Genomic DNA, 23587 nt, shown 5'->3' on the forward strand with positions numbered 1-23587 from the left:
CCTCTCGCTTTTCTGGTCGCTGCAGCCTGCAGCCATGTGGGAACGCCGAGGGGGGAGCCGGGACCGGAGCATTGCCGGGGGGACAGGACACAGGGCATGGAAAAGCAAGAGGAATGAGGAAAGCAAAGGGTTAACGGTGATTTCTTTTAATTGAACTCCAGTTTTGTGGCCCTAGGCAAGGGGGGACCTGACCCCGCTAGCAGCATCCAGATGTGCTGCTCTCGGGGGACCCCGGCGCAGCCCCCGGGAGCGCGGAGCAGACAGGAGAGGCCGGGGCCGCGGGGCGAGGGGAGGCGGCCGGGCTGGCCCTGCGCTCCCCCTTCACCTCCCGGCTGCAGGCGGCCTCAATCGCTGGCAAGCAGCGAGCCAAAAACCTCCAGGTCTGGTCACGTTCAGCCCCGTGTCTGCATCCGAACTGAAAAATTGTAGCTGAATTGATGAGGCTAATTTCAGAGGAGGGGGAGGGAGGGGAGGGAGGGGCAAGGGGGATCTGCGGCTCTCTCCTGCCAGCTTCGGGCTTGGAGAAATAAAGTATTAATAAAGCATCTCTGCCGCAGCCGGGGAGAAACACTGGTGGCATTATTGCATTTCCCTTTTGGAAGGAGCAGGGGCAGGATAACTTTGGATATAATTTTGCTTCCCCTCATCCCCTTCCCCGTGGCTGGACTAAAGACGGGGGAAACAAAAAGCCTGGACACGACTGGCACTGGACAAGGTAACGCGCTCCACCGACGGGCAGGGTGTCCGCCTGCCCTGGCACTTTTCTTTCTTGCCTTCACCCTCCTTTCCCTCCCTGCTCTGTGCCCCGTTTGTGGAAGTGGGGCAGGAGGGCCGCCCCGGCTGCTGCACGATGTGTTCCGCCGTGGTTATTTTGGCAAGGGCGGGGAGCGGGGGAGCTGGACAGGCGGGTATTGTCTCATTTCCCCGGTCCCTTGGAAGGCTTCGGCTTTTCCCGGAAAAAGGAAAACGCGCGTTTCTCCTTCGCCGCTCGCTCCGGTTTGAATGAGAGGGAGGACTGCACGTCAGGGGCTCGCCAGGTCTGAAGCGAGGTCTAAAGGCTGCTGGCTGAGGGGTTTTGTTTGCTGTGCCCGTCAGGACACGGCACCGGAGCGTTACATTCGGCTGTTCTGATAATTATTGTGAGGTTCTGACATTTTTATCAAGTGGGGGTGTCCCCCCGCTCTGAGAGGATTTCACATCTTCGTGAGGAGCTCGCACTGGGAGAGGAGGCTGGGAAAGGACTCCCGGCACCTGAAAGAAAGGACGGAAAATGGTCCATCCCAGTGCTTTCCCTTCCCAGCCCCACATCCCACCCCGCGAGACGAGTGGGAGTGAGGGAAGGGGCGAGAGTGGCCGAGAGCCTCGGCTTGCCCGCAGCCCCATCCGCAGCCTGTGTTTAATCCGTCTGTCTGTCCTGCATTATTGCACTCAGCGCTCGCTCCTGGCAGGGGCTGCACTCTCGGCTCACGCTCCGTGCTGGGAGGCGTGAAGGAAAGGGCTCGAAATACGCTTTGAATACGTTTTAATCGCCAGACTTTTTCTTTTCTCCCTCTGCCTGCCGTCACCGAATTGCATTTACGGTTTTCTCCCCTTAATTTTTCCCGTTGACTGGAAAACGCATTAATAAAAAAAATCTGTGGGAAGAGACGGAAATTCAGTGAGTCAGGCTAAAGCTGCTCCAGCCAAAAGGAAAAAAAAAAAAAGGCAAAACCCCACGTTAAACTAAGCCGTGAGATGACACAGGCTGGCTAACACGGGCTGGGGTGCGAGGCAAGCTCTGAGCTGGCCGGGCTGTCCCAGCGACAAACAGGAGCTGTGACAGAGGTGGCTATTGTTCTGCCTCTTCTTATCTAAATGGAGCAAATATCCTGTATGTAAAATATATATATTTTCATCAAGAAGGCAGGACCAGCGTAGAGACGAAGGTTTCCTCCTCGAGTGACTTCACTTCCCAAAATTAGCAGAAAAAAACGTTTCATCCGGTTAACTGTCTCTTTTTCGCTCTGCTGCAAGAAGCAAAGTTAAAAAAAGAGAGAGACCAAGAGAGAGGGAGGGAGGGAGAGAGAGGGGGAGAGGGGGTACGGAGAGAGCAACAAAACCGCTGCAAGGGCAGCGAGAAGAGCGAAAAGAGAGAGAAGGATAAAAAACTTCAGGAGGCGTCAGTCGCAGGCTAAACCGGGTCAATGTGTGGAATATTGCTGGTCCCGGCTGGAAGTTATTCCCGATGGACGGCACTATTAAGGTAAGGGGGCAGGAGGGGCTGGGGGTCCCCTCGGGCTTGGGGGGTTCTGGGAAGGGGCGCGGGGCTGGGGGCCGGCTCCGGCCGGGCTCTCTCCTCCTCCTCCTCCTCCTTCTCCTCCTCCTCTTTCGCCGCCGCCGCGTCTCGGGGCTCTCCCGTCTCCTCCCCGGCGCTCGGGGGTTCGCAGCCGGCCCGAAGCCCTGGGCCAGGGCCCGAGGAGAGGCCGGGGAGTGCCCGGCTCCGGGGGCAGTGCCAGTGGCAGCTCCTGTCCCCGGCGTGGCTCGGAGCTGCCCCCGCTGTCCGTGTGTCCCTGGCCCTGGTCCCTCGCCCGGCCCTGGCCGAGGCGCTCTGGCTCTGGTGCTCGCCCGTGCGTTTCCTCCAGCAGCTTTTTGGGGGCTTTTGGCGGGGAAAAAGCCCCGGGCTGGAGGAGAAACATCACCCTGGCTTGGGAGAAAGGGAAGCAGAGTGAAGCAAATAAACCACCAACATAACCAACCTCTGGTGGCCTTGAGCAACCAGGGACGCTGCTGGGACCGCGAGAGGAGTTCCCCCTCCTGCCCTCCGGCCAGCCGGCCGCTCCTTCAGCCCTGCAAAGCTAAACCGAGCCCTTCCAGGCACTCCGAGGTGCTTCTCCAAGCCGAGGCAGCACAGGGCTGGCATTGGGGGACCCCTGTGTGATTGTGACGGGCTTTTCTTGGGGAGTGCTGCGGAACAGAAGCCGCTGGAACAGAGGAGCCTTGAAGCGAGAGACGCTGTGGGTGTGTTTGGGTTGGAGGATTTCGAAAGATGCCTATCGCCTGGCTGGGTGGGGTGTCGAGCTCGTCTTAAAAGTGTTTTTTTTTTTTTTTTTTTTTTTTTTTTTTTTTTTTTGTTTTGTTTTTTTTTGGTGTTTTTTTTTTTTTTTTTTTTTTTTTTTGTTTTTTTGTTTTTTGTTTTTTAATTTTTTTTCTCTTTTTAAATTTTTTTTCTTTTATTTTGCTGACCTGGGTAGAACGAAGTTGCAAACAGGCAGGAACTGAAACTGTCTCCCTTAGATAGCAGCTTGTGACAAGTGCACGGTTTGGAAAGGTCTCAAGAGAAGGGGGAGGGAAGGAGATGGGCAGGAAGAGAAAATGGAAAGAGGAAAGAAAGAGGGAATGAAAGGGTGAATGTCAGAAAGGAAGGGAGAAAGCAGGAGTGTTGAAAGCACAGTATTTGGGAGGTATGGCTGGAATAAGACAGGTTTTCCCCTCCACCTCCTCTGATCTGTAGCAAAAGTAACCTGGGCCTCATTCAGGATACATTTAATGCACCACAACTTTCTTTGATTTGTGGAGCCCCAAATATTGTGCAGTGAAAGTGCAGAAATTCCCCATCTGCACCTTTGCTGTGGTGCACACGTGGACCTGCTTTTCTGCACAGGCCAGGAGCCCCCTGGCCATCCCTGAGCAGAGCTGGGCTGTTCCCCTCTCCTCTGGAGCCCCGGGAGCTGCTCCTGTCCCTGCTGCCCTGAGCTCTCCCCCTGGCTGCGGTTTGGGGATGAGGAACTGCAGTGCTCCGAGCTGGGCTCAGTCACGCTGGAGGCTGTGGCCAAAGGAGGAACTCGGCCACAGCCCAGGTCACTGGCCGGGGGCTGGGCCTGCCCTGGGGCTGCTCTGCAGCCGCGCTGCCATGCCCTGCTAGTGCAGGACTCCTGACACTCTTGGGGCTGGGAGACACAGGATCCAGAGACAGGGTCCAGAGACAGGATCCAGACACAGGATCTCCTCCTGGGCTCCTTTACTGAGCCATTCCAGGATCAGCAGCACTTTGCAGGTCCCTGTGTCGTGTTTGTCCCCTCTGCCAACGTACCCTCTTTCTGTGCCATGCACTGAGATCAGTGCTCCTGTCCTGCCCAAAGGATTAGCTGAGACTTCTTGTAAATTTTCATGCTGGGCAGAAAACTGTGGGATGGAGGCAGTGCCAGCCTCCCCCATGGAAAGAAGGGTGAGACCCCCTTGCCTGGTTTTCACAGGTGAAGGGCAGCACGAGAGGATGTGGCTTGAGATGCTGCAATGCTTTTGGTGTGCTGAGCTCTGTACTTAACCTGTGCTGCAGGGTGGGTGTGACTCTGAGGGCACAGCAAGGCAAACCTGGGCACATCCAGAGCAAAGTAATTTAACAGCAATTGTGCCCTCAGCTCTGCTCTTCCACAGAGGCACTGATTTATCTCAGAGCTCTGCATTTGTGTGTGTGAAAAAATATGGCAGAAGGATGCACATCAGTGACTGGAAAGCAAGAAAAACACAGAGAAAGTTTCTTTCATCATCTGCAGCAAGAACACGGGGCGATCCCAGATGAAATCGGAGTTCCGGCATGGGGAAAGGTGCTTCCCACCCCAAACTCAGAAATTTTCCTGTCCTTGGAGAGGACTACTGCTAGATTTGGGACAGGGCTGTGCCCTCAGATTATTTTCTTCTTGAGCAATTTAACTTTGACAAGTGGCTGTTTTTTTAAGCCTATGCAACGCTATTGCACAGACTAATTGTTTTAATTGAGCTGAAGCCTTTAACTGCAGGCTGGCAGATGCAGGGGTTTGGGTCCAGCCTACTTTGCACATCTCTCCCTTAGCCTGGAATCTCCAGTATTTGGCTTTGTCTTAGGCTGCATTACCAAGATAGGCTTGTACTTTCCCCTTCATCTTTTAATCAGAAAGGATCTTGATGACTGTCTGACTGCTGGTTTTACCTCCCTAGAGTAATTTACCTGCACACCTGCCCAGCTGCAGGTGAAGGGATAAATCCACTGGAGGCTTAAGCTGTCCCAAGGGCTCAGAGCTATGCTGGGGAAACAGGGCATGGGCAGAGAATAAATGTGGTTGGGATGATCCTTGTGGACATGGATCCCCTGTGGACATTGTGTGCAAGGGTGAATTGAGTTGTCCTCAGGCTTTCAACCCAAGAAGGGAATTCCATGGATATAAACATAAACCACAGGATCAGCTTGGGATTTTAAGTCATCATTCCCAACCATGCACTGACTGACATCACGTGTGACAGTGCTGAGCCAATGCACCATAAAAATGAACACATTTGTATTTATTCACAGAGGATTATTTATCTTGAAGAGAATTAGACCAACCTGCTGAGGAGGTTGGTTTTTTCTGCATTCTCTGAATAATCTGTGTAATACCTGCCATGAGCAGAACTGGCTGGCTTGGGATGTGCCCCCTGCAGCAATGCTCAAAGAGCTCTGTGGAGGAAGAAGTGCAGGAAATATGAATTATTTCCACCTTCTGTTCATATGCTGCAGATGATGATGGCAGCCAGTGAAACTCCTGACTCTTGTGTTAGCACTAATTTTAAATAGTCACCAACAATTTTATTGTGCCTCTAGACACTCAAATCCCGTATTCTTTGGGCTAACACCCCACTTTGACTGATTTGCATTGTGTTTGGGGGACTCGGCTTTCACTGCCTAACAATAAATCAGAAAAGGGCACATCTCATCAACAGCAAGATGCTCATATATGGCCTTCCTCACAATAACAAATTGTGTGGTTTCAAACTGCTTTAATTGTTTCAGTTCCACTTTATGTGTTGAGAATAATTAAAGCAAATATACTGGCCAGAGCCTGCCTGTTCATGAAAAAGCATTTTTGTGTGGCTCTTGCCTTCATTCCAGGGGAAGAAAAAAAAAAAAAATCTGATGTTGTGGCCATCAGAGAGTCCATCCGAGGGACGTTCAGCGAGGATTTTGCATTATTTAAGTGGAGGACAGCAGTGTCCTTGAATGGAGGACTGGTGTGTTGGCGTTGCCATAGCAAAGGGTGTGGCCGGGTTTTGGAGCAATCACAGTCTTTTGTGAGCTGGAGGCGTTTGCTCTCCCTCTCAAACTTGGCCGTGGGGATCTCGGACTAAGAAAATGTTTCCTTTTTGAGCAATTTTAGTGTCTTGTTTGGCTCTTTTTAATCACCCCGGCTTTGGCCCCAGAGGGATGGCCTTTCCTGGCTAAAGGCTGTTGACTCCTGGGGCAAGGCTCCTAATCTCCACACTGGAAAAATAATAAATAAATCACAAAGATTTGAGGGACAACAACTTTCCATGTTGCTGTCCCTCAAAAGCAATTTGGAACAAAACCATCTGGAATTTCCAGGGCACAAACAGCAATATTCCCTCCTAAACTAATCCCCATTCAAAAACACTTACATTGCATAATAACTTTCTAACATCAAAAACCATTTAGAAAGATTTTATGATGGGGATATTTTGATGCTGCTGCTGATTTTTCCCCTCGAGATCTGTGTGCAAAGGGACATCTCCTGCCCTAGCATGAGCCTCCAGCCTCGGTGTCCTGCTGGGTGCTGCCAGCTCACAGTGCTCCGTGCTGACTCCCACTTGCTAGCAAACGCCAGGAAAGCCTTTTCCAAGCCTGTAGTGTACTTTTTCCTGCTCAAAGAAAGGATGTTTTCTCTGAAGAAAACCTTTACCCAAGAAAACAATGCAACTGCTTGGATTTGAAGCCCTTGGGGTTTTGCTGCAAGGCTTTGAGGAGGTGCTGAGAGCCTGGTGTAGTTTCTCTTCACCTCCACAGGATGTGGTCACTCAAAGGAGTAGCAGTGCATGTCTTGAGGATTTCATGCTTTTATTTTAGTTATTGATTTTAATTCCGCGCTATTCCTTCTCTGAGATGGGGGAAGAAAGAGCTTCTGTCCCTGCTCACAGCATTTCTTGCCCTGGGAGTTCTGTGGGGTGCAGAATGCTGTTCCTTGCAGTGTCACCATCAGGAGCAGCACAGGGGAGGCTGCATCTCGGAGTGAGCTCTTAGATGACACCCTGAGAGGTGACATGTGCTGGGGGAAGGGCACTTGGAGCAAGATTTGCAGGCAGCAGAGTTTGTTTCCTTCAGGTCTGCCCTTCCTGGATTTACAGGAGCGTTTTCCTCTTGAGTTCAGCTCCCATCTGCTCTGAAAGGTCAGGTCTGGAACACATGAATGTACAGCCTCAGCACAGAGCATCTCCCAGCCTTTATTTCCCCACAACCCATCGGTGTTTGAGTTTCCTTTACAGCCCCTCATCAGCTGCCCTTGAAAAACAAAAGTCTCTCCTTGTGGCTGTGTTCATCTGAGCACTTACAGAGAGACCCTGTGTCCCACCTCAGAGCAAACATGCACCAGCAGGAGAATTAAAGGAGACATGGGAGCATTAACTTCAGGATTTCAGGTGTTTGTGGGTTTGTTGAACCCCTAAAGCTGCAGAAGCCTGGTGTGCATGGATGTGCCCCTCGAAAAAGCAGGTCTAACACATCCAGTTAAGTTCTACAACTTGGTTTGAAGCCAATTTGCACCAGAAATGTGAAATTCTCTTCAGATCTCTCATCTGAATTGGACAGTAGGTCTGTTTCCCTGCCTGTGCCTCTCCTGTGCTCTGGTGCACACCTGAACACAGGTGCCCCATGCACGTGAAGCTCTGGCATCTAAAAGGAGCTGCCTGAGGGCACCTCAGTGACACAGGGCCTGTCACACAGCCCTGGGCAAGGGTCAGAGACATTTTCTGAGCCAACAAATATTTTCAGACAAGATTGTGGCCACACATTTATAGCTGGGTTTGAAATACAGACTAAAATATACCCCCAAATGTGGATTTCTGCCTCCCTTGGGAATCATTTGTCTGAGGTGGAGCCGAGTCAGGGGTGCTGTGGCACCTCAGACACCTGGGCAGCCAGGTGCCCTGGGGCAGCCTCCAAGCTGCATGAACAGCACCGTGTGTGACAGGACAGTGCCTGCTCTGCTCTGCTGAGTTCCAGGTATCAAAGCCTTCAAGATGTTGATGCATTTTCTGCTTGTTTTCTTCCTCCCTCTCATTACCAGGCCACATAATTACTGATGCATATCTCCCTCGCCGGTAACACCCACCTGGAAACCTGGCTCTGGTGCTGAGCTTACCACAAACGGTGCCTCCCTCCTGCCCTCCTCCCCCACCTGAAGCTTCTCCTCCAGCCCGAGGCAGAGCCCCAAACCAAAGAGATGTGCAGCAGGAGGTTCATGCTCTCCTGACAAACCTCTTGCCTCTCCAAACAGCACCAAAGGCAAAATTTGGGAATAACACCCTGACAAGGACCAGGGGAAATAAAGGTAGAAGGTTCAGTCACACGAGGTTGGCAAAATTCCAGCCTTTGCTTCTCTTCAGGATGCTGTACAGAAAATAACCCTTCATGTGTGTTCAGCATTATTTCTTTTCCTGATTTTTCACTAAAATCCAGTAGGAAGCACAGCCCAGGAGAGGAAGTGTCATGGATAAGCTTGCTGCTTTATTTGCATTTATCTCCTTGTTCCTCCAGCACAGACCAACCCAGGACTCTACCAGGGCTGTGAAGGAGTCAGAAACAATTAAAATAAATTAGAAACCTTAAGCCCAGCCTGCCAAAGCTGCACACCCAGGAATTGAACGTTACAATCCTTGTCAGTCATCCAGAGGCAGTGAAAAATAACCCAGTGGGCAGCAGAGCCTCTCATTACTCATCTGCTGATTCCTCATTCAGCAAAAAAACTGCCCTTCTTAATACTGCTGGTTTTGATCTGAGGGGAAGAGATAAATCAGCAAGAATACAGTTTTTTAAAGTTGGTTGATGAGTGAAAGAAAGAAACTGGAGTAAGCTATGGTGGGGTCAGGGGAAGGTGTGGTGAGTTCAGGAAACCGACTTCTGTATGATGAGAACATACTTATTTGAATGGCTTTTATAGCAGCCTTTCTTAAAAAAAAAAAAAAAAAAAAAAAAAAAAAAAAAAAAAAAAAAAAAGATAAGGAAAAGATTAGGAGAGGCTAAAATACTCTTTTTACAGCTAAATGCAGAATTTGGCTCTCTGGTTTCTTCTGAATATCTCTTCTTGTTGTTCCAAGCTTGATTGACTTATAACTGCATCTGAACCAACCTCACATCAGTTCCTTTTTATCAGCCAGAGTGAGACTTCCTGTGCTCCCCAGTCTGGTTTCCTGATGTGTTTCCTTTTTCCTTTTAACAGAACAAAGGAAACTGTAACTCCTCCGCTGTTCCTGTTCCCAATCTCTTTGGGACTGCACACACTCTCACCATCCAACCTTTGCCTTGTCTTTTCTCTGCCCGGAGCTCCAGTGCCCTCTTCATCTCTGCCAGCTGCAGAGGGACAAGAACTCGGTGCTACTGAAAGGAAACCACTGCCACTGGCAGCCTTTGGTAGCTAAAATGTAGCAAAGCAGAAAGGGAAACTCTTCACCCAAAGGCTCAGTGTGTCACTGCAGATATGGGATTTTTAATGTCCTGCTGAAGAAAATATCAAGTGTTGAGGTCTCAGTGATTTGCTCAGGCTGATGTTGTGAACTTTGATACTTGAACCTGGGAATTTATGTCCTGAAATGTGTGGACCACTGGTGGAAATGCACCCCAAAAAGGTCACACATGCACAGTCACTGTCGTGGCACACACTGGAACTGGCAGCCTTGTATATTATATTTTAATTTGGATTATTTTCAAAGCACCACACTGAAGGGCAATTGCCCTCTTCTTGCTTTGGTTTTCCCTCAGCTGTGAGGGGCTGCAGCTCTCCTTCAGTCCTGCCATTCACACAAGGCTGCAAAATCCAAACCCTGCCCTGAAGTAAGGATCCTTTTCCTTGGGAAAGCCCTTTTCCCCCAGCTGTTCTGCTGAGATGCTCCATCCCTTTATAACCCCCATATGTCAGAGCTGAGGCTTTTTCTGCACAGAAATCCCAAGTTCTTGTTCACTTGACTGACAAGGATCCCTTGTTCTCCTGTTCAGACAGAGGAACACGAGCCCAGAGCAGGACTGAGTAGATGCCTATACAAATCCTTCAAACACAACCAGAATTCACTGGACAAGTGTGGAGTTGATGTTAGTGCAGAGTTCAGAGCAAAGCTGGGCCTGATTCCGAGGAATAGACATGGGATATCTGCAAATTCCCACTGAAATCAGTGTAAAGAGATCATGCTGAGGTTTTATCCATTCATCCAGACCCAGAAGCTCAGCAGGATTTCTGTGAATTCTGTGATGAGAAAGGAGAAGGGAAATTGGGCTGCAGCCCCTTGCCCACCCAGGTGGGGAGGCAAAGGGAATTTGCCAACTCAGCCTGCCCAGAGCAGGCAGCTGAAATCCAAGGCTCTTTTATTCAAACAATCAGCACTCAGGAATGGCAGAATATGGAACAGGATTGGAGATTCTGGACTTGGCTCTTTCCTGGACATGCCTGAACGTGTGTCTGTGGTGTGGAAGGGTGGCCAGAGCAAGGCCGTGGTTACACCAGGCTGAGGGAGCAGAGGATTCCTGCACCACATCCAGGGACAGGCAGGCAGAGTTTCCAGGGAATCCTGCTCACCCAACACTAAGGAAGCAGTAGGAGCTGCATTACTTGAATCCAGGAAAATAATTAACATCACTGCCCCCCTAGAGAACTGCCTTTCTGCCCATTTCTGTGCACTGCTTTGAGGTGTTCTCATGCACCTTTACAGTCAGAAATGGCATTTTTAATCAAATCACTTTGTGCTGCCCAGCAAAAGGCATCAGAAAATTATATCCCTACTGTAAAATCCAGGGAAAAATCAAGGAAGTTTTGCCTTTTCTGCTGTGTTCTGTTTATGGAACAATTTCTAGACAGTATAATTCAATTTCCATAAAAACTCCATTGATTTAAACCCTATTAAATTCTGAGGATTTGTCTGTGAGGGTTGTGCTGCAGCTCAGCCTTTAGGACTGACTCCTGATTAGAACCAGAAGTCGTGGCTCTATGATTAATTCCCTGTATTATGGGGATTGTCCCCAGAGGCTCCCATCAAGGAGAACCTGGCATGTAGATGGAATAAGAGCCCAAAATCCAAGCAGGCAAAGGGAAAAAGGAAAAATAACCAGGAGATGAAATGCAGGAAGCATCTGGTCACTCAGCAAGGCACCAGCAGAGATGCAAAGATTCTGTTCACAAGTTCCTTGCGTCAGAATTTCCCAGGGACTGGTGGATTTTAAACACCTTCCATGGTTCTAGCACTGAAAAATCACCAGAGGCAGAAATTATTGATACAGTACAGGCTGAAAAGGGGACAGATCTGTTCAACATTGATCCCAAAAACCTGAGAGCTGTTTTGAGCAGCTGCTGGAGGTGTCTCCAAGGCCGCTGAGGATCCAGACCAGAGGTCCTTGAGGGCCACTTTGCTGCATCAGGGACAATTTTTCTGTCCATGACACTCCCAACCCAAAGCAGAATTCACATGACACAAGCCATAACAGCCTTCCTTAATTAGATCTAATATGCCCATGTATATCTTTCCACAGCACAAATATTTATATTTTCTAAACTCATACATCTGACTTTGTTAGAATCAACCAAGCTTTAAAATAAGCACTCACTGGAGTGATTTGTTAGGCCAGAAGTCTCAGTATCATCCTGCAAATATTACCAAAATTGTCTTTACCAGCTCCAGTGACAGGAGAAGGAATGAGCCCCAGTGAGGGATAAAGAGCGCAGGTCCCTGGTCAGGGTCTGGGTGCTTTGACCTGCACACATTTCTCCTGAATCTGTTTTTCTGCCAGACAAGTGTGTGTGCAAGTTTTCCATGTGTCACATTCTACCCCAGCGATGTAAATTCCCCCAGGACACTGGGATTGTGCTGGAGATCCGAGATGTCTCCAGAAGGTGAAGAGAGGGACATGATGTCTCCAGCTCCAGCTCCTGCCCTGCCCACCCTCATCCAGCCTCTGTGCCCAGCCTCCCAGGACACGGTTTTGTCCTGAACTCTGGGCTGCAGAAAGGGGAGCAGGACCATGGGCAGGTCCAGGATGGAAAGTGTTCTTACCCACACAGGAACTGGACGGAGAAGATGAAGGACAGGACTTTGCTGTGGCACCTCTCGGGCCTTTCCTCTGTGTTGCTCTTGGCAGTGAGACTGGATCCTCTGGAGTCTGAGCAGAGTGTGCAAGGCCGGGTAAAAACCTTACTCACATGCAGCCCCATAGGATCCTCTTCATGGCAGGAAAAGTGTGAATCCAATCTTAACTCCAAACCCAAATTCCTTCCTGCCAGGCACATTTTCTGTCTGTCAGCGTTGAAGTTGTGTGTCTCTCCCCTTTGCTGCTTTCCATAGGGCACCCCAAACCCAGCTCCACAGCTGCAGGAATGCTCTCCAGAGCAGCAGGCAAAGGTTTCAACAAAGGGACAGAGTTCATCCCCTTCAGAAAGGGAAAGCAATGCCCTGAGGTTCAAGCTGGCCTGTGATAAATCCTCTGGATTTGCACCACGGCATGTGAGAGCAGACATGCTCTCATCCTCACAGGACACAGGCTGCTCAGTAATGGATGGAACAAACTTGCAGTTTGCTCCCTGCTCCTCAGTTTTGGTATTCTCCTATGTCATCTGTGCTGCAGGAAGGATGTAATTATGGTTGGTCGTTAGTGTGAGGAATTATTTGCGCTGCAGCAGTGCCTGGAGACCAGTGTGGTCTCTGCTGTGTGTAACAGGAGAGTCCTCCTCAAAATTCCTGAACAGTGAAGAAAAGTTAAGGCACTTAATTTGAACTCCAGAGTGGGAGCAGTTCTAGGGCTCTGCTCTGCTGTCAGACAGGACCAGGTTCTGCCATTCCTTTCCCAAAATCTCCAAAGTTTCTGTAAAGGATTTTCTTTCCACCCCCACTGCTGCCCATTGAACAGGACTTCCGTAACTTCTTCCTTCTGGGGTTTGGACACTTTCTTCTGACTTGGGGCTGGCATTTGCTCATGACTGATTCATGCCTTTCTCATGCCAGACACACTGCAGCACTTTCCCTTCCCAGGACGTCTGTCCCCAGTGCATTTACAGACCACTGCTGTACCTCATTTGCTGGGACAAACAAAACCCTCATGATCCCTTCACACCTTCCTTCTCCTGGTTATTCCTTAGCCCTCAGCTGCACCTGATCCCATCTGGATTTGCCTTTTCTCAGCATCACTGGAATGGCACACACTGTACCCAGGGCTTGGCTGGAAATGCCCTCCTGATGCAATCACTTGAGGCATTGGGATGCTTTGGCTTTTTTAGGTTCTGATGAATCAGAAAAATCTGTGCTGTTAATTGACTCCAGCCTTTATGTCAGCAGTGCCCAGCCTGGCTCAGTCAGTTGTAGTTCCACTGTAGGATCTCAGACACTTTACCTCTCTGTACCTCAGCTTCTCCTCCGTGGTACTCAGCAAATGCTCTGTTCCCTCCCTGCCTCCTCTGCTCCGGTTGCAGCGATGCTGTCCCAAGTTGGGAATGACTTTGGCTCTGTTCAGGGACAGCAGAGATATCAGTGCAGGCCTGTCCTGCAGTGCCATGACATGGACAGAGAGATCAGTGGTTGTTCCCATCATTGTCCTTCATTAACATCCTACAGCCTCCTGCCTGTCCTGGGAGATGGGTGTAGCTCCCAACCTTGGGGTCCTGCACGTATTTGCAATGTGGCTTTGGAGAATGTCAGGAATGCTTTCCCACAGACCAAAGGCCATTCCAGAGGAGGAGGCAGGGTGTGAAGGCCTCCAGGTTTTCCAGGGGTTTGCAGCAAGTGCCCTGGAGGAGGAGGAGGCAGCAGAGTCCATGTGTGTGCCTGTGGAGCTGCTCCACGGATCCACACATACAGCACTGCCAGCGTTTCAGCAGGGCCTAAATGCCAGGTGGCTTCTTGCATAAGCCAAACTTGATGTGTTTAAAAGCCAGCATCCAGCACAGGCTCAGGACTCTGCTCTGGTTCTCTCTTCCATCCATCCGTTTCTTACCCTATTGCAGTGTGAGGTTCTGTTGTTTCAAAACTAACAGCTGCAGGCTTCCAAAAATAAAAAAGAATTCATTAATTAACATAACCCTAAGCCACAGAAACTCCACCTTGTGAGCAGCCCTTTGCTCACCACGTGCAGCTCTGTGCCAGGCTGGGGGAGCTCCGGTGGCCAGGCAAACCTTTGCAAATGTGGGGTGTGGAAGGTGTGGGCACTCAGCAGAGAGGGGAAATGTGGATGGAACAGGGTAGCAGAGGAGCAGAGAGGGAGCTGGCTGTGCAGAGAAATCCCTCCAAGTCCTGACAGATCACTGTCCCAGGTGCCACCAAGGTCTCTTCTTACCCAGGTCATGACCTCAGCTGTTTTTAGGTCCCGAGGGCTCCATTCTGGTTGAGCTGAGCCTCCACAAGGTGTGTTCTGCTTTCACAGCCTCTCCTAGCACACAAGAACCACTCTGTGGTCCCCTCACGTTTCCATCAGTGCCTCATATCCTCCCCAGGCTCTTCTCCCTCTGCCTGGGTGTTTGGGGTGCCCGCTAATGCAGCAGTGGGGGATACAGGTGGGCACGTGCAGGGTTTGTGCACACAAGGCTCAGTGGATGGGCAATGTCCTGAGTAAACAAAGGGCTCTGGAGTGTCATCAGCTCAGGGATTAAAGGGATGTGCTCTCACCCTGTACAAACAGCAGGGTAAAGTGGAGTTAAGCAAACAGCTGTAAAATGGCTCAGTCTCACTCAATGCTAATTTCACATATCCCAGATTCACTGCATGGGGTGGGTTGGGAGTGACCTTAAAAATCACCTTGTTCCACCCCCGACTGTGAGCAGGGACACCTTCTGCTAGACCAGTTCCAAGCCTGGCCTTGGACCCTTCCAGGGATGGGGCAGCCACAGCTTCTCTGGGCAATCTATGCCAAGGTTGCAAAAGATGAATTTATGATCCAGGACACTTGACATTCATCCCTGGCTCTGCCAGTGACTTTTTGTGCAGCCTCGAGAAGCCACTGAACTCTCAGGCAGGCCTGTCATTCCCTGTTTATCCCCTGCCTGCCCATCCTTGAGCTGTTTGGAATAGAAGCCATCCTCAGGGTGTATTTGCCCAGCACAAACACAGGCACAACTTGAGGGTTGCTCATGCTTGGCTGGGAGGTGAGAATTTCCCCAGGAATTGTGTCTAAGACCTGCCCTTGGATATTCACCTTCTGTTATGACTCAGTTAAAGGGTTATAGACATAAGGATACTTCTAGAAGAGAAACATGTTCAGAAACCTGCCATTATCTGTGACAAAGTTTTCTTAGCATATGAGATCCTAATCAGACATCTATTATTTAGTGAGAAGATAAGGAGGAGAGATCTCTCAGCTGGTATCTGCTCTGCTCAGCAGATAACAATCAGCTCACATGGCCCTCTTTAAAAACTCTCAACTTTGAGTAGAATCAAACCCTGCAAGTGGAATCTCCTTTCCTTTATTCCTTCTCTTTACCCAGAAACCCAGAGCAAATCATCAGAGGTTTCTGTGCCTTGAGTTTCTTAATTGTAAAATAATAATGGGAAATGCTCTTCTGAGGTAAAGCTGAGAAGTGACAAATCTCCACAAAGAGTTTTGTAAGCCCTGGATAAAGAACGTGCAGGTACCTGAAATGTCAGCAGAAAATCTCTCTGAAATCCAGTTCAAAGCAGCTGGATGCAAGAGCTGCAGCTTTTGAAACTAGGAAAGAACTATTTATAGGACATAAAGTGTTCTGGTGCTTGTGAAACACAGAGAGAAACAGTCTGTGCTCTGCAGCCCTACAAGCTAAAGCAGTGCAGTAACAGGGCCTCGTGGGACAGGTGCAGCCCGAGCCCTTCAGGGTGAGCAGGTAGGAGGGGATGCATCCCACAGCGTCCAGAGCCCCGTGGGATGGAGCTGGCATGGCCTGCTCAGTCCTCCCAGGGCACTTCTCCTCCTTCCAGCCCTGACCATAAGAGATGCAAAGGCCACATTAGCCAGGGGCTGCTCTTCTGGGGCAGAGAGGGGTGTGAGGTGTCTGGGATCACAGAAAACCCGTGCTCTGGTGATGTGGTGACCAGAACCTGAGAGCAGCAGAAGCACAGCTCCCTTTGCCATGCCTTGGCTCTCTCAGCATTGTCATTGTTTGATTTTGGGCTGCTGGGACAGGTGCAAATCTGCTTCCAGATCACACCCGGGCACATGGCAGGCAAATTTTCCCAAGAGGCTGCAATAACAAGAAACAGCTCTTGTCTCTCAATGCTCCATAGAACTGGGGGCTCTTCTGCAGCACCTGACGGGGCCTTTCCTCCTCTGCTGCACCTTTGTGTCTGCCTGGACAGTCATTTAGCAAGTGCCATTTGTGGCAAGCTGATTCTTAAAAGACAAAGGGGTGAAAAAAACCACACTTGAAATGAGTTTTGGTTTTTGAGCAAGCTCAGAGCCTTGGTTGGGTACGGGGGCAGTGCAGGAGTGAGTGCAGGTGTGGGAGGCTGTTACTTCATCACTCAGAGAGAAAGGATGCACAGGCTAAACAAAAAGATGCAGAAGGCAAATGAAAAGGTGCTGAAGTTATATGAAAAGATGCACAAGTTATACAAAAAGATGCACAAACTAAATAGAAAGATGCAGATCCTAAATAAAAAGATGCACAAGGTAAATTAAAAGATGCCCAAGTTGTAGAAAATTATGCCCAGTTTACATAAAAAGGTGAGCCAGGCAGGCAACCTGAAGCCTAAAGGACCTGGTCCTCTGATAAGGTCATTCACCTGCTCTTCTAGGCATGAATTTCCGTGTTTTAGAAAAGTGGTTTTTATCTCACTAGGCAAGGACATTTGTTAGTGCAGGAGCTGAGAAAGGGGCTGTGAATCCCAGGTTTCCTCCCTCTGGTTGTACCTCAGTGGAGTGAGGCAGGGTGGGATGAATTTCTGGAATATTAGGACATTCAGAAATATTCTTTGCACGTTAACAGCAGGAGCTTCAATTGTTACCTTAATGAAGGAAACGAGGACAGCCTGGAGTTTGTGGTTTTTTTATGGATAGTAACATTGCAGATTCAGTGAAACTTCTGCACCTACCAAAGGCACAGAGGGCAGCCCTGGGATGAGGCTGGAGTGCATTCCCTGTTTGCCAGCAGAGCCTGAAGAACGTGAGGAGCTGCTGGGAGCCATCAGGCAGGTGACAGCAGCCACCAAGGCCCCTGCAGCCACTGCTCCCCTGTCACCGAGCTGGGCCCACCACAAAGCCCAGGTGTGATGGGAGTGCCCAGGCCAGAGGTGATGGGATCTGGACACCACATGGCCAGGGAGGCTCTGGGAAATCAGGGAACTCAGAAGAGAAGCCAGAAGAGGGACAGTGAGGGGCCAGCTGGCTGCTGCAGAAGGATGGAAAGAGGGATGTTGGGTGACATGGCAGTGCTGCTGCCAGCTCTTGTGGGATTCGGTTTTCATCTGGAAAGGCTGAATTATGCTCCAACTGCATAAGAATATCACCTTTTATTTAATAGGTGATATTAAATAAATTAATAAGATTCTATTAATTTAATTATTTAACTTAATTTTATTAATAAATTAATAAGATTTTATTAATTTATTAGTAAAATTAAGATTGCAGGGAAGAGCTTGAAATTGTATCCTAAAAAGTTTGAAAAACCAGTTATAAATACAATTCCATGTTCAATTAAGGTTATGTTCAATTAAAGCATGGGACTGGAAAGCCCCCCCCATGGCTTGCTATGTGCATCCTACTAAGGCTCATCAGCACCAGCCATGAATAAAAGTGTAAAAACCAACAGCAGGACGGCTTTAGGAGTCTACTTCACCTCCCATATTTGGGGTTTTTTAGTCTGTGAGTGATGAACTGGCAAGGGAGGATCAGGTAGAACCTGGGGGTGTCAGGGGTGGACAAGGACGACTTTATAAAGGAGATCTGAGAGGACCCAAAGCAGACACGCCTGGGGGAGCCTCGAGCCCCACTAAATTCTAGGATGGAGGAAGAAGCCCTGGGGCAGAGCACGGGGCCAGCGTTAGTCCTGCCTCAGCCGTCACTCCGGCAGGGATGGGAGCTCTGACAGGTACGAGCTCATCGCTTCAAAATTAAACCTGGCAAAGCCCCAGCAAAAGCCTTTTGGGAGATGAGGTCAGGTTGTTCTGCCCCCTCCGCAGCCCGTTCCGTCTCTATTCTTGCCTCTCTCCCACAGACGCTGAAAGGAGCAGGGGTCGGAGCATGTTTATTAATTCGGGATGACAATAGGACACCTGGACCAGCACCTGTCAGAATAGGATGCAAATGAGCCCGGGGAGCTGCCCGTGCTCCTGCAGCCCCAATGAAGCACTAATAGCACTGATAATGCCTCGCACGGCATTCACAGGGCATTGGCTCAATTGCAGTAATTAATGCGCCCATCCCGAGCCGCAGCTCCCATTCACGGGCACTTCCTGATGCTTTGCTCTCGCTGTTTGGTTTTAAACACACAAACCCGGGACTTATTATACTTGCAAACAATGGCCTCGTGGAGATGCTCTGATTTACTGCAGAGATAGAGGGGGATGATCTTTGAAAGCCTAAATTAAAGCAGGATTTCCTTCTGTTTTCTCAAAGGAAAGGTTAACATTTGCTAATAACTGTCACAGGCTGCAAACGGTCTCAGTGTCATATGATGGATTTTTCTGATTGCTTTTAATCAAGGTTTTCAGATATCATGGGGTATAAACAGAGAAATGAGCTGAGCGCTCGTGAGTTGAACAAACCTCAGGAGATGTGACTCAGATAAGGAAGAACTGTTCTGACAATGAAGTAATAGCAGGTCCTTTGCTGCTCGAGTTCCACTTTTTATCATGATTATTTTAGCGTTCCCCATTCCGTATCTGTGGCCGAGATAAACTGTTCGGCGGGGATGGACATGTGCTTGCAAAGGCTGTGTGGGAGGGTGGAGGGCTCTTTACCCCACAGAGATATTAAGTTGCTGCCCTATCTACTTCACCTCCCATATTTGGGGTTTTTTTTTTGCCTCTTCAGGGAAATTTAGATAATGGGAATGAATTAGAAAGTGTCTTTACATGTTCAACCAGAGAGAGATGGCAAAGGTGAGGCTGGAGATATGGAGATGATCTGTCAATGAAAATTATTACTTCTTGCTGGATGCCTTTCCTCGAAAAAGGGAAAAATGGGAAGGTGTTTCAATACCCCATCTGAAAATACAGGACACAAAAATGATCCCCCAAGAGAATTGCAGGAAAGGAGGAGTCTGTGCTGCAGAGCTGAGCTCTGATAAAAGGCATTCTGTGCCATCAGTTTCTTTGTTAATAGGACCCAAAATGTGAGAACTTTTGTGTGACTGCAGCAGGGCCTGCATTTCTCAGCGACTCAGCGACGTGTGAGGGGTTGTTTTCCTCTCGTGGTGCCTCAGGGGGGATTTGCAAACCTGCAGAAACCAAGTTTTGGGCCATCCCCAGTGGTACCAGGGCTCAGTGGGAGAGGCGGGTGGGGGGACTCCTGGTGCTCAGCAAAGCTGGAAAATCCAAGGAAAGCCGAGGGGGATGAGGGACTCTGGCAGGAGCACACGGGGTGAAGTGCAGGCAAACCTCCAGCTGACACAAGCTGTGTCCTCTCCCACGAAAAGCTTCATCATAATCTGTGCAAACATCACTTCAGGATAAACACAATCCTGCTATAAATACCCCCGGCCATTTCCTGTTGTTCTTTCTGCAGCTTGCACAGGGTTTGTGTCTGGCTGAGGGTGTGACTGAATCCACACAGTCACTCATACGTCCCCTGCTCTGTGCTCCACTGAAAATAGCCTTTTCTGCTTAAAATCAGCCTCTCTGGGGTTTGTGCCACTGAGCTGAATGTTCATCCTTAATGAACCAGGAATGTTCTTTATGGAAGGAATTCAGGGCAGCAAACTCCTGCTATTGAGATGAGTTGACTTGAATGTCTATATGCACTTAATTGCAGTCAAATTAATTACACTTCATGACTTAATTACACTTCAATATACACTTCCCATCCCTGGAAATGTCCCAAGCCAGGTTGGATGGGGCTTGGAGTAACCTGGAGTAGCAGAAGGTGTCCCCGCCTGTGGGGTGGAACAAGATGATTTTTAAGGTCTCCCTTAAAAATTTGTCACCTTCATCCATATTTCCATCCCAGGTTATTTCAAATTTTACCCATTCTTAATTTTGATTGTCAAAGGAAATCGAGCACATTAAAACCTGAATTGAGAGAAGCAGAAATGCAAGCGCCTCCTGCCTTGTTTTATGCCTGATATTTACTGAATTTTGTGTTTTAAGTGGATTTGTTATTTCAGTGAAAATGGAAGCAAAAGTCACACTCCCATCTGCTTGTTAATCACAGACATACCTCAAGGAGAAAGGAAACAAACTGAGGGGAGGGCTCTGGATCCTCATGCATGAATTAAGTCTTTAGAGGACTGCACTGAAAGTTCCTGCAAGTACAGAATTTTTAACTCAGCAGTTTCATTCAAACCACTAATTTTGTTTTTAATTTTTTTTAATAGTTTTGGAAATGTCCTTTTTGCTAAACAGAATGAGCTGAAAGCCTGGGTTATAAATACTTGGCTTAGGCTTTCTACCCAAATAGAGCTAAAAACTTAGGGTCATACATTAAAGATAACTTGGGCACATCCAAAGAAGATACTGTGCTGTTTGAGTCTTTAAAAGTTCCTCCCCAAAGTGAAAAACAAACCCAGATTTACGTTGCCCAGAGTTATTAAGCTTGGATCTGTCTTTGTGGTTGGTTCTAATCAGAGGATCCATCCGTCTTTATGAAACTACAGAAATTATAAATTGTTCCTTCAATTTATATGAGAAAATGGGAAGGGAATTTTTCAGATCATGGACAGACTGGAACTGCCCCACTGGGGAAGGAAACAGGGCCCAACTGATCCCTTTGCTCCTGTCCACAAAATCAGGCAGGAATGCTCAGAAGCAGAATATTCTTTTAAAAGATCATTGTAAACCAGTTTCCCTGTGAGTGCAAGCCAGTGAGGCAGAGTGGGTGTGAGCAATGGAGCTGTTTGCTGTGAGAGGCAAGCAAGGAAATGGGAATTGCAGGCAAGGCTGGGGAGAAAAAGCCTAATGAATGAAACAGAGACAGAATGTTCTGTCCCTACTCTGGCTGGTTGAGACTTTACCTCCATGCTACTTTATATGAGCTGAGTGAAGGCACAGAGTAGGATTTGAGAAGATTTAAATGAAGGATAAAATGTATTTGATTGCCTGATTCAGATTTTCCCCTTCAAAGATGCCCCTGAAGAAAACCCCTTGTTTACACGTCCCACTGTGTCTCAGCACCTGAGGCAGTACCCTGGGAACCCAAATCCTTGTGCTGTCAGCCCGATTTTGCTGCAGTTGTGCTGTGTAACCCCCAGTGAGTGATGTCCTTGGGCCTTCTGTGACTGTGTGTTACAGAAAAGTTGTTCAGAGATGAGAAAAGCAGAGTGAAATCTGCCCCTAAAGGTGACATTGAGCGTGTGAGAGAGAGGCAGGCAATATTTTGACAAGTTTAACAATCCCCACCGACATTTTTTCCTTGATGACACTGAAAAGGTTGTTTCCCTGGTTAACCCTGAGGTTCCCTGGCATTCCCAAACATGTTCTGTCTGGGGTGACATGAAGAAAGAGAAGGGGACAGTAAAACATCAGTGATTACATCAGTGATTACATATGTAAAAGATCTGTCCATGATCTCCACAGCCTCTGCTTCCCCAAACCTAAATTTATCTGTGTAATTAAAATGTGACCAATAGAGGCTTTTGCCCCACCAGCTTCTCCTGGGAGCTAACTTCTATTTCCAATCTATTCATCCCCACATCCCTGGCAGTGCCCAAGGCCAGGTTGGACAGGGCTTGGAGCAGCCTGGGATAGTGGAAGGTGTCCCCGCTCATGGCAGGGGTGGGACTGGATGGGCTATAAGGACCTTCCAGCCCAAACCCCGCTGTGACTCTGCAATTCTAATTCTGAAGTGCTTTACCCACTGTAGCTCCATCAGGTGTTTTGTCAGCAAGTCCCCAACCCAGCCCCAGGTCCTTTCAAAGCTTTGTTCCTTGTGAGAGATTGATTTTTTTACTGACAACTCTATAAACATCATCTGAAGCAATGTTTGGGATCTCTTTGTTGCCCCCATGGAAGAGGAATTCCATCATCACCCTCACCTGAGACCCCCAGGAAGAGGCAGGGCAGCTCCCAGGGAGGCACTGCTGAATTGCTGAAATCTCACTCCTAGAGGATGCTGATGAGGAAGGTGACTGTAAGACCTGCCACGAGACACTCCTGCTTCTTCCCTTGGATGTTCCTGTGGGACCTTCCCAACCAGGGAGAACCTGTGCCTTTAAAGGGGCCCCACTGAGCTCCCGGAGTGCTGAGGGCTGGGAGGAAAATCAGACCCCCAGAAAACTCAGCTCAGGTTTGCAAAAGCTGCTCAGAGCAGTCTGTGCCAGGTATCACAGGAAGATCCAGTTTTCCTTTGGTCTCTCTGAGACCTCCATAGTCCCACCAGGATAAGAATCTGATGTAGTTTGAGTCACCATGACATCAAAATGCCAAATGTTAGTGATATTGAGGTACCTGTGCAGTCAAATGGCATCAGCTAGAGCCAAAACAAAATAGATTTTCTTAAATTATTTCTAAGCATCCAATTGCTTCTTTAGTGTTTGTAAAAAGTATTAAAAATATAATTAAAAGTCTACAGACTCCAACTGCTTGGCTATTGGAAGTTTTCCAGGACAGATCCTGTGTGGGTTGGAATCATTCTTGCATTCACACAAAGCACACAAATACACAGAGAGTTGCAGGGAAGGTTGGATCACACATCACCCCAAAGGCAAAGGCAGAGCTCCCATGGGCAGCCTTAATTTGGCCCTGTCCTCAAAGGCTGTGACAGAATTCACTGTGTTTGTACCAGGGACAGATACAGGAGACTCCTGTGAGATACAGTCTGACCTTTTCCTACGTGGTGTCTTTTCCTCAGAAAGATGCAAATGGATCCAAGCCCTCCTGTTCCCTGGAAAGGCTGAGTTCTGACAGGCTGCCCTACTTGGTGCCTTCTCAGGTTTTTCAAGTCTTCCTTTGAAACTCCACTTTAGTTGGAAAACGAATTGCAATATTTTAAGGACACTGAAAAGATTAAAACTGCAATGAAACACTCAGAATATCAAAAAAAAAAACTTTGGTTAATTTAAGGTGGAATTATCTGGATAATTGTTTTGACCTTCTGTCGGACATTAGGATTGAAAATTTTCCCCCAGCCTCCAGATTTTTTCAGGATACAACAAGGATCTCCCACCACATTCTGGACTTTTTCACCCCTTACCCCATGGCCTTGACACCCTTTTTACCCCCTCATTTTACACAGAAAACTTCGGCTAGAGCTGAACAAACAATTTTGCTGGCGAGATGGTAAATGAACCCCCATTTCCCAAATGTCACTGTAGTACTGAAACCACAGGACCATCTTGCGGGTGCTTCCTGGCCATTTCCTGCTTGCTTGAAAGCTGAGGAAATGAGGTATGCTGAGGTGTGAACTCTGTTTGTAGGGGGAGAGCACTAAGAGACAGAGACACAGCCCATGACCAAGGTGCTGGGAAAAACCCCTAAGAAAAGAGAAAAGAGAAAAGAGAAA

General features: G+C 48.6%; 1 protein-coding gene across 3 annotated transcripts in view; it reads left to right on the plus strand.

Annotated features, from left to right (window-relative positions):
• FLI1 (Fli-1 proto-oncogene, ETS transcription factor) overlaps nucleotides 1-23587 on the plus strand; it is an 86783-nt gene that overhangs the window by 11041 nt on the left and 52155 nt on the right. The window contains exon 1 of one of the 3 annotated variants that reach the window (XM_053996908.1): nucleotides 1843-2242. The exons of the other annotated variants lie outside the window; for them this stretch is intronic. Coding sequence (XP_053852883.1) covers nucleotides 2225-2242 — 18 coding nt within the window. The 5' untranslated portion in view covers nucleotides 1843-2224. Of the gene's footprint in view, nucleotides 1-1842; nucleotides 2243-23587 lie in introns of those variants that run through there. 3 annotated transcript variants of the gene reach the window in all.

The sequence above is a fragment of the Vidua macroura genome, chromosome 22 (genome assembly GCF_024509145.1).
Source record: "Vidua macroura isolate BioBank_ID:100142 chromosome 22, ASM2450914v1, whole genome shotgun sequence".
Taxonomy (NCBI): domain Eukaryota; kingdom Metazoa; phylum Chordata; class Aves; order Passeriformes; family Viduidae; genus Vidua; species Vidua macroura.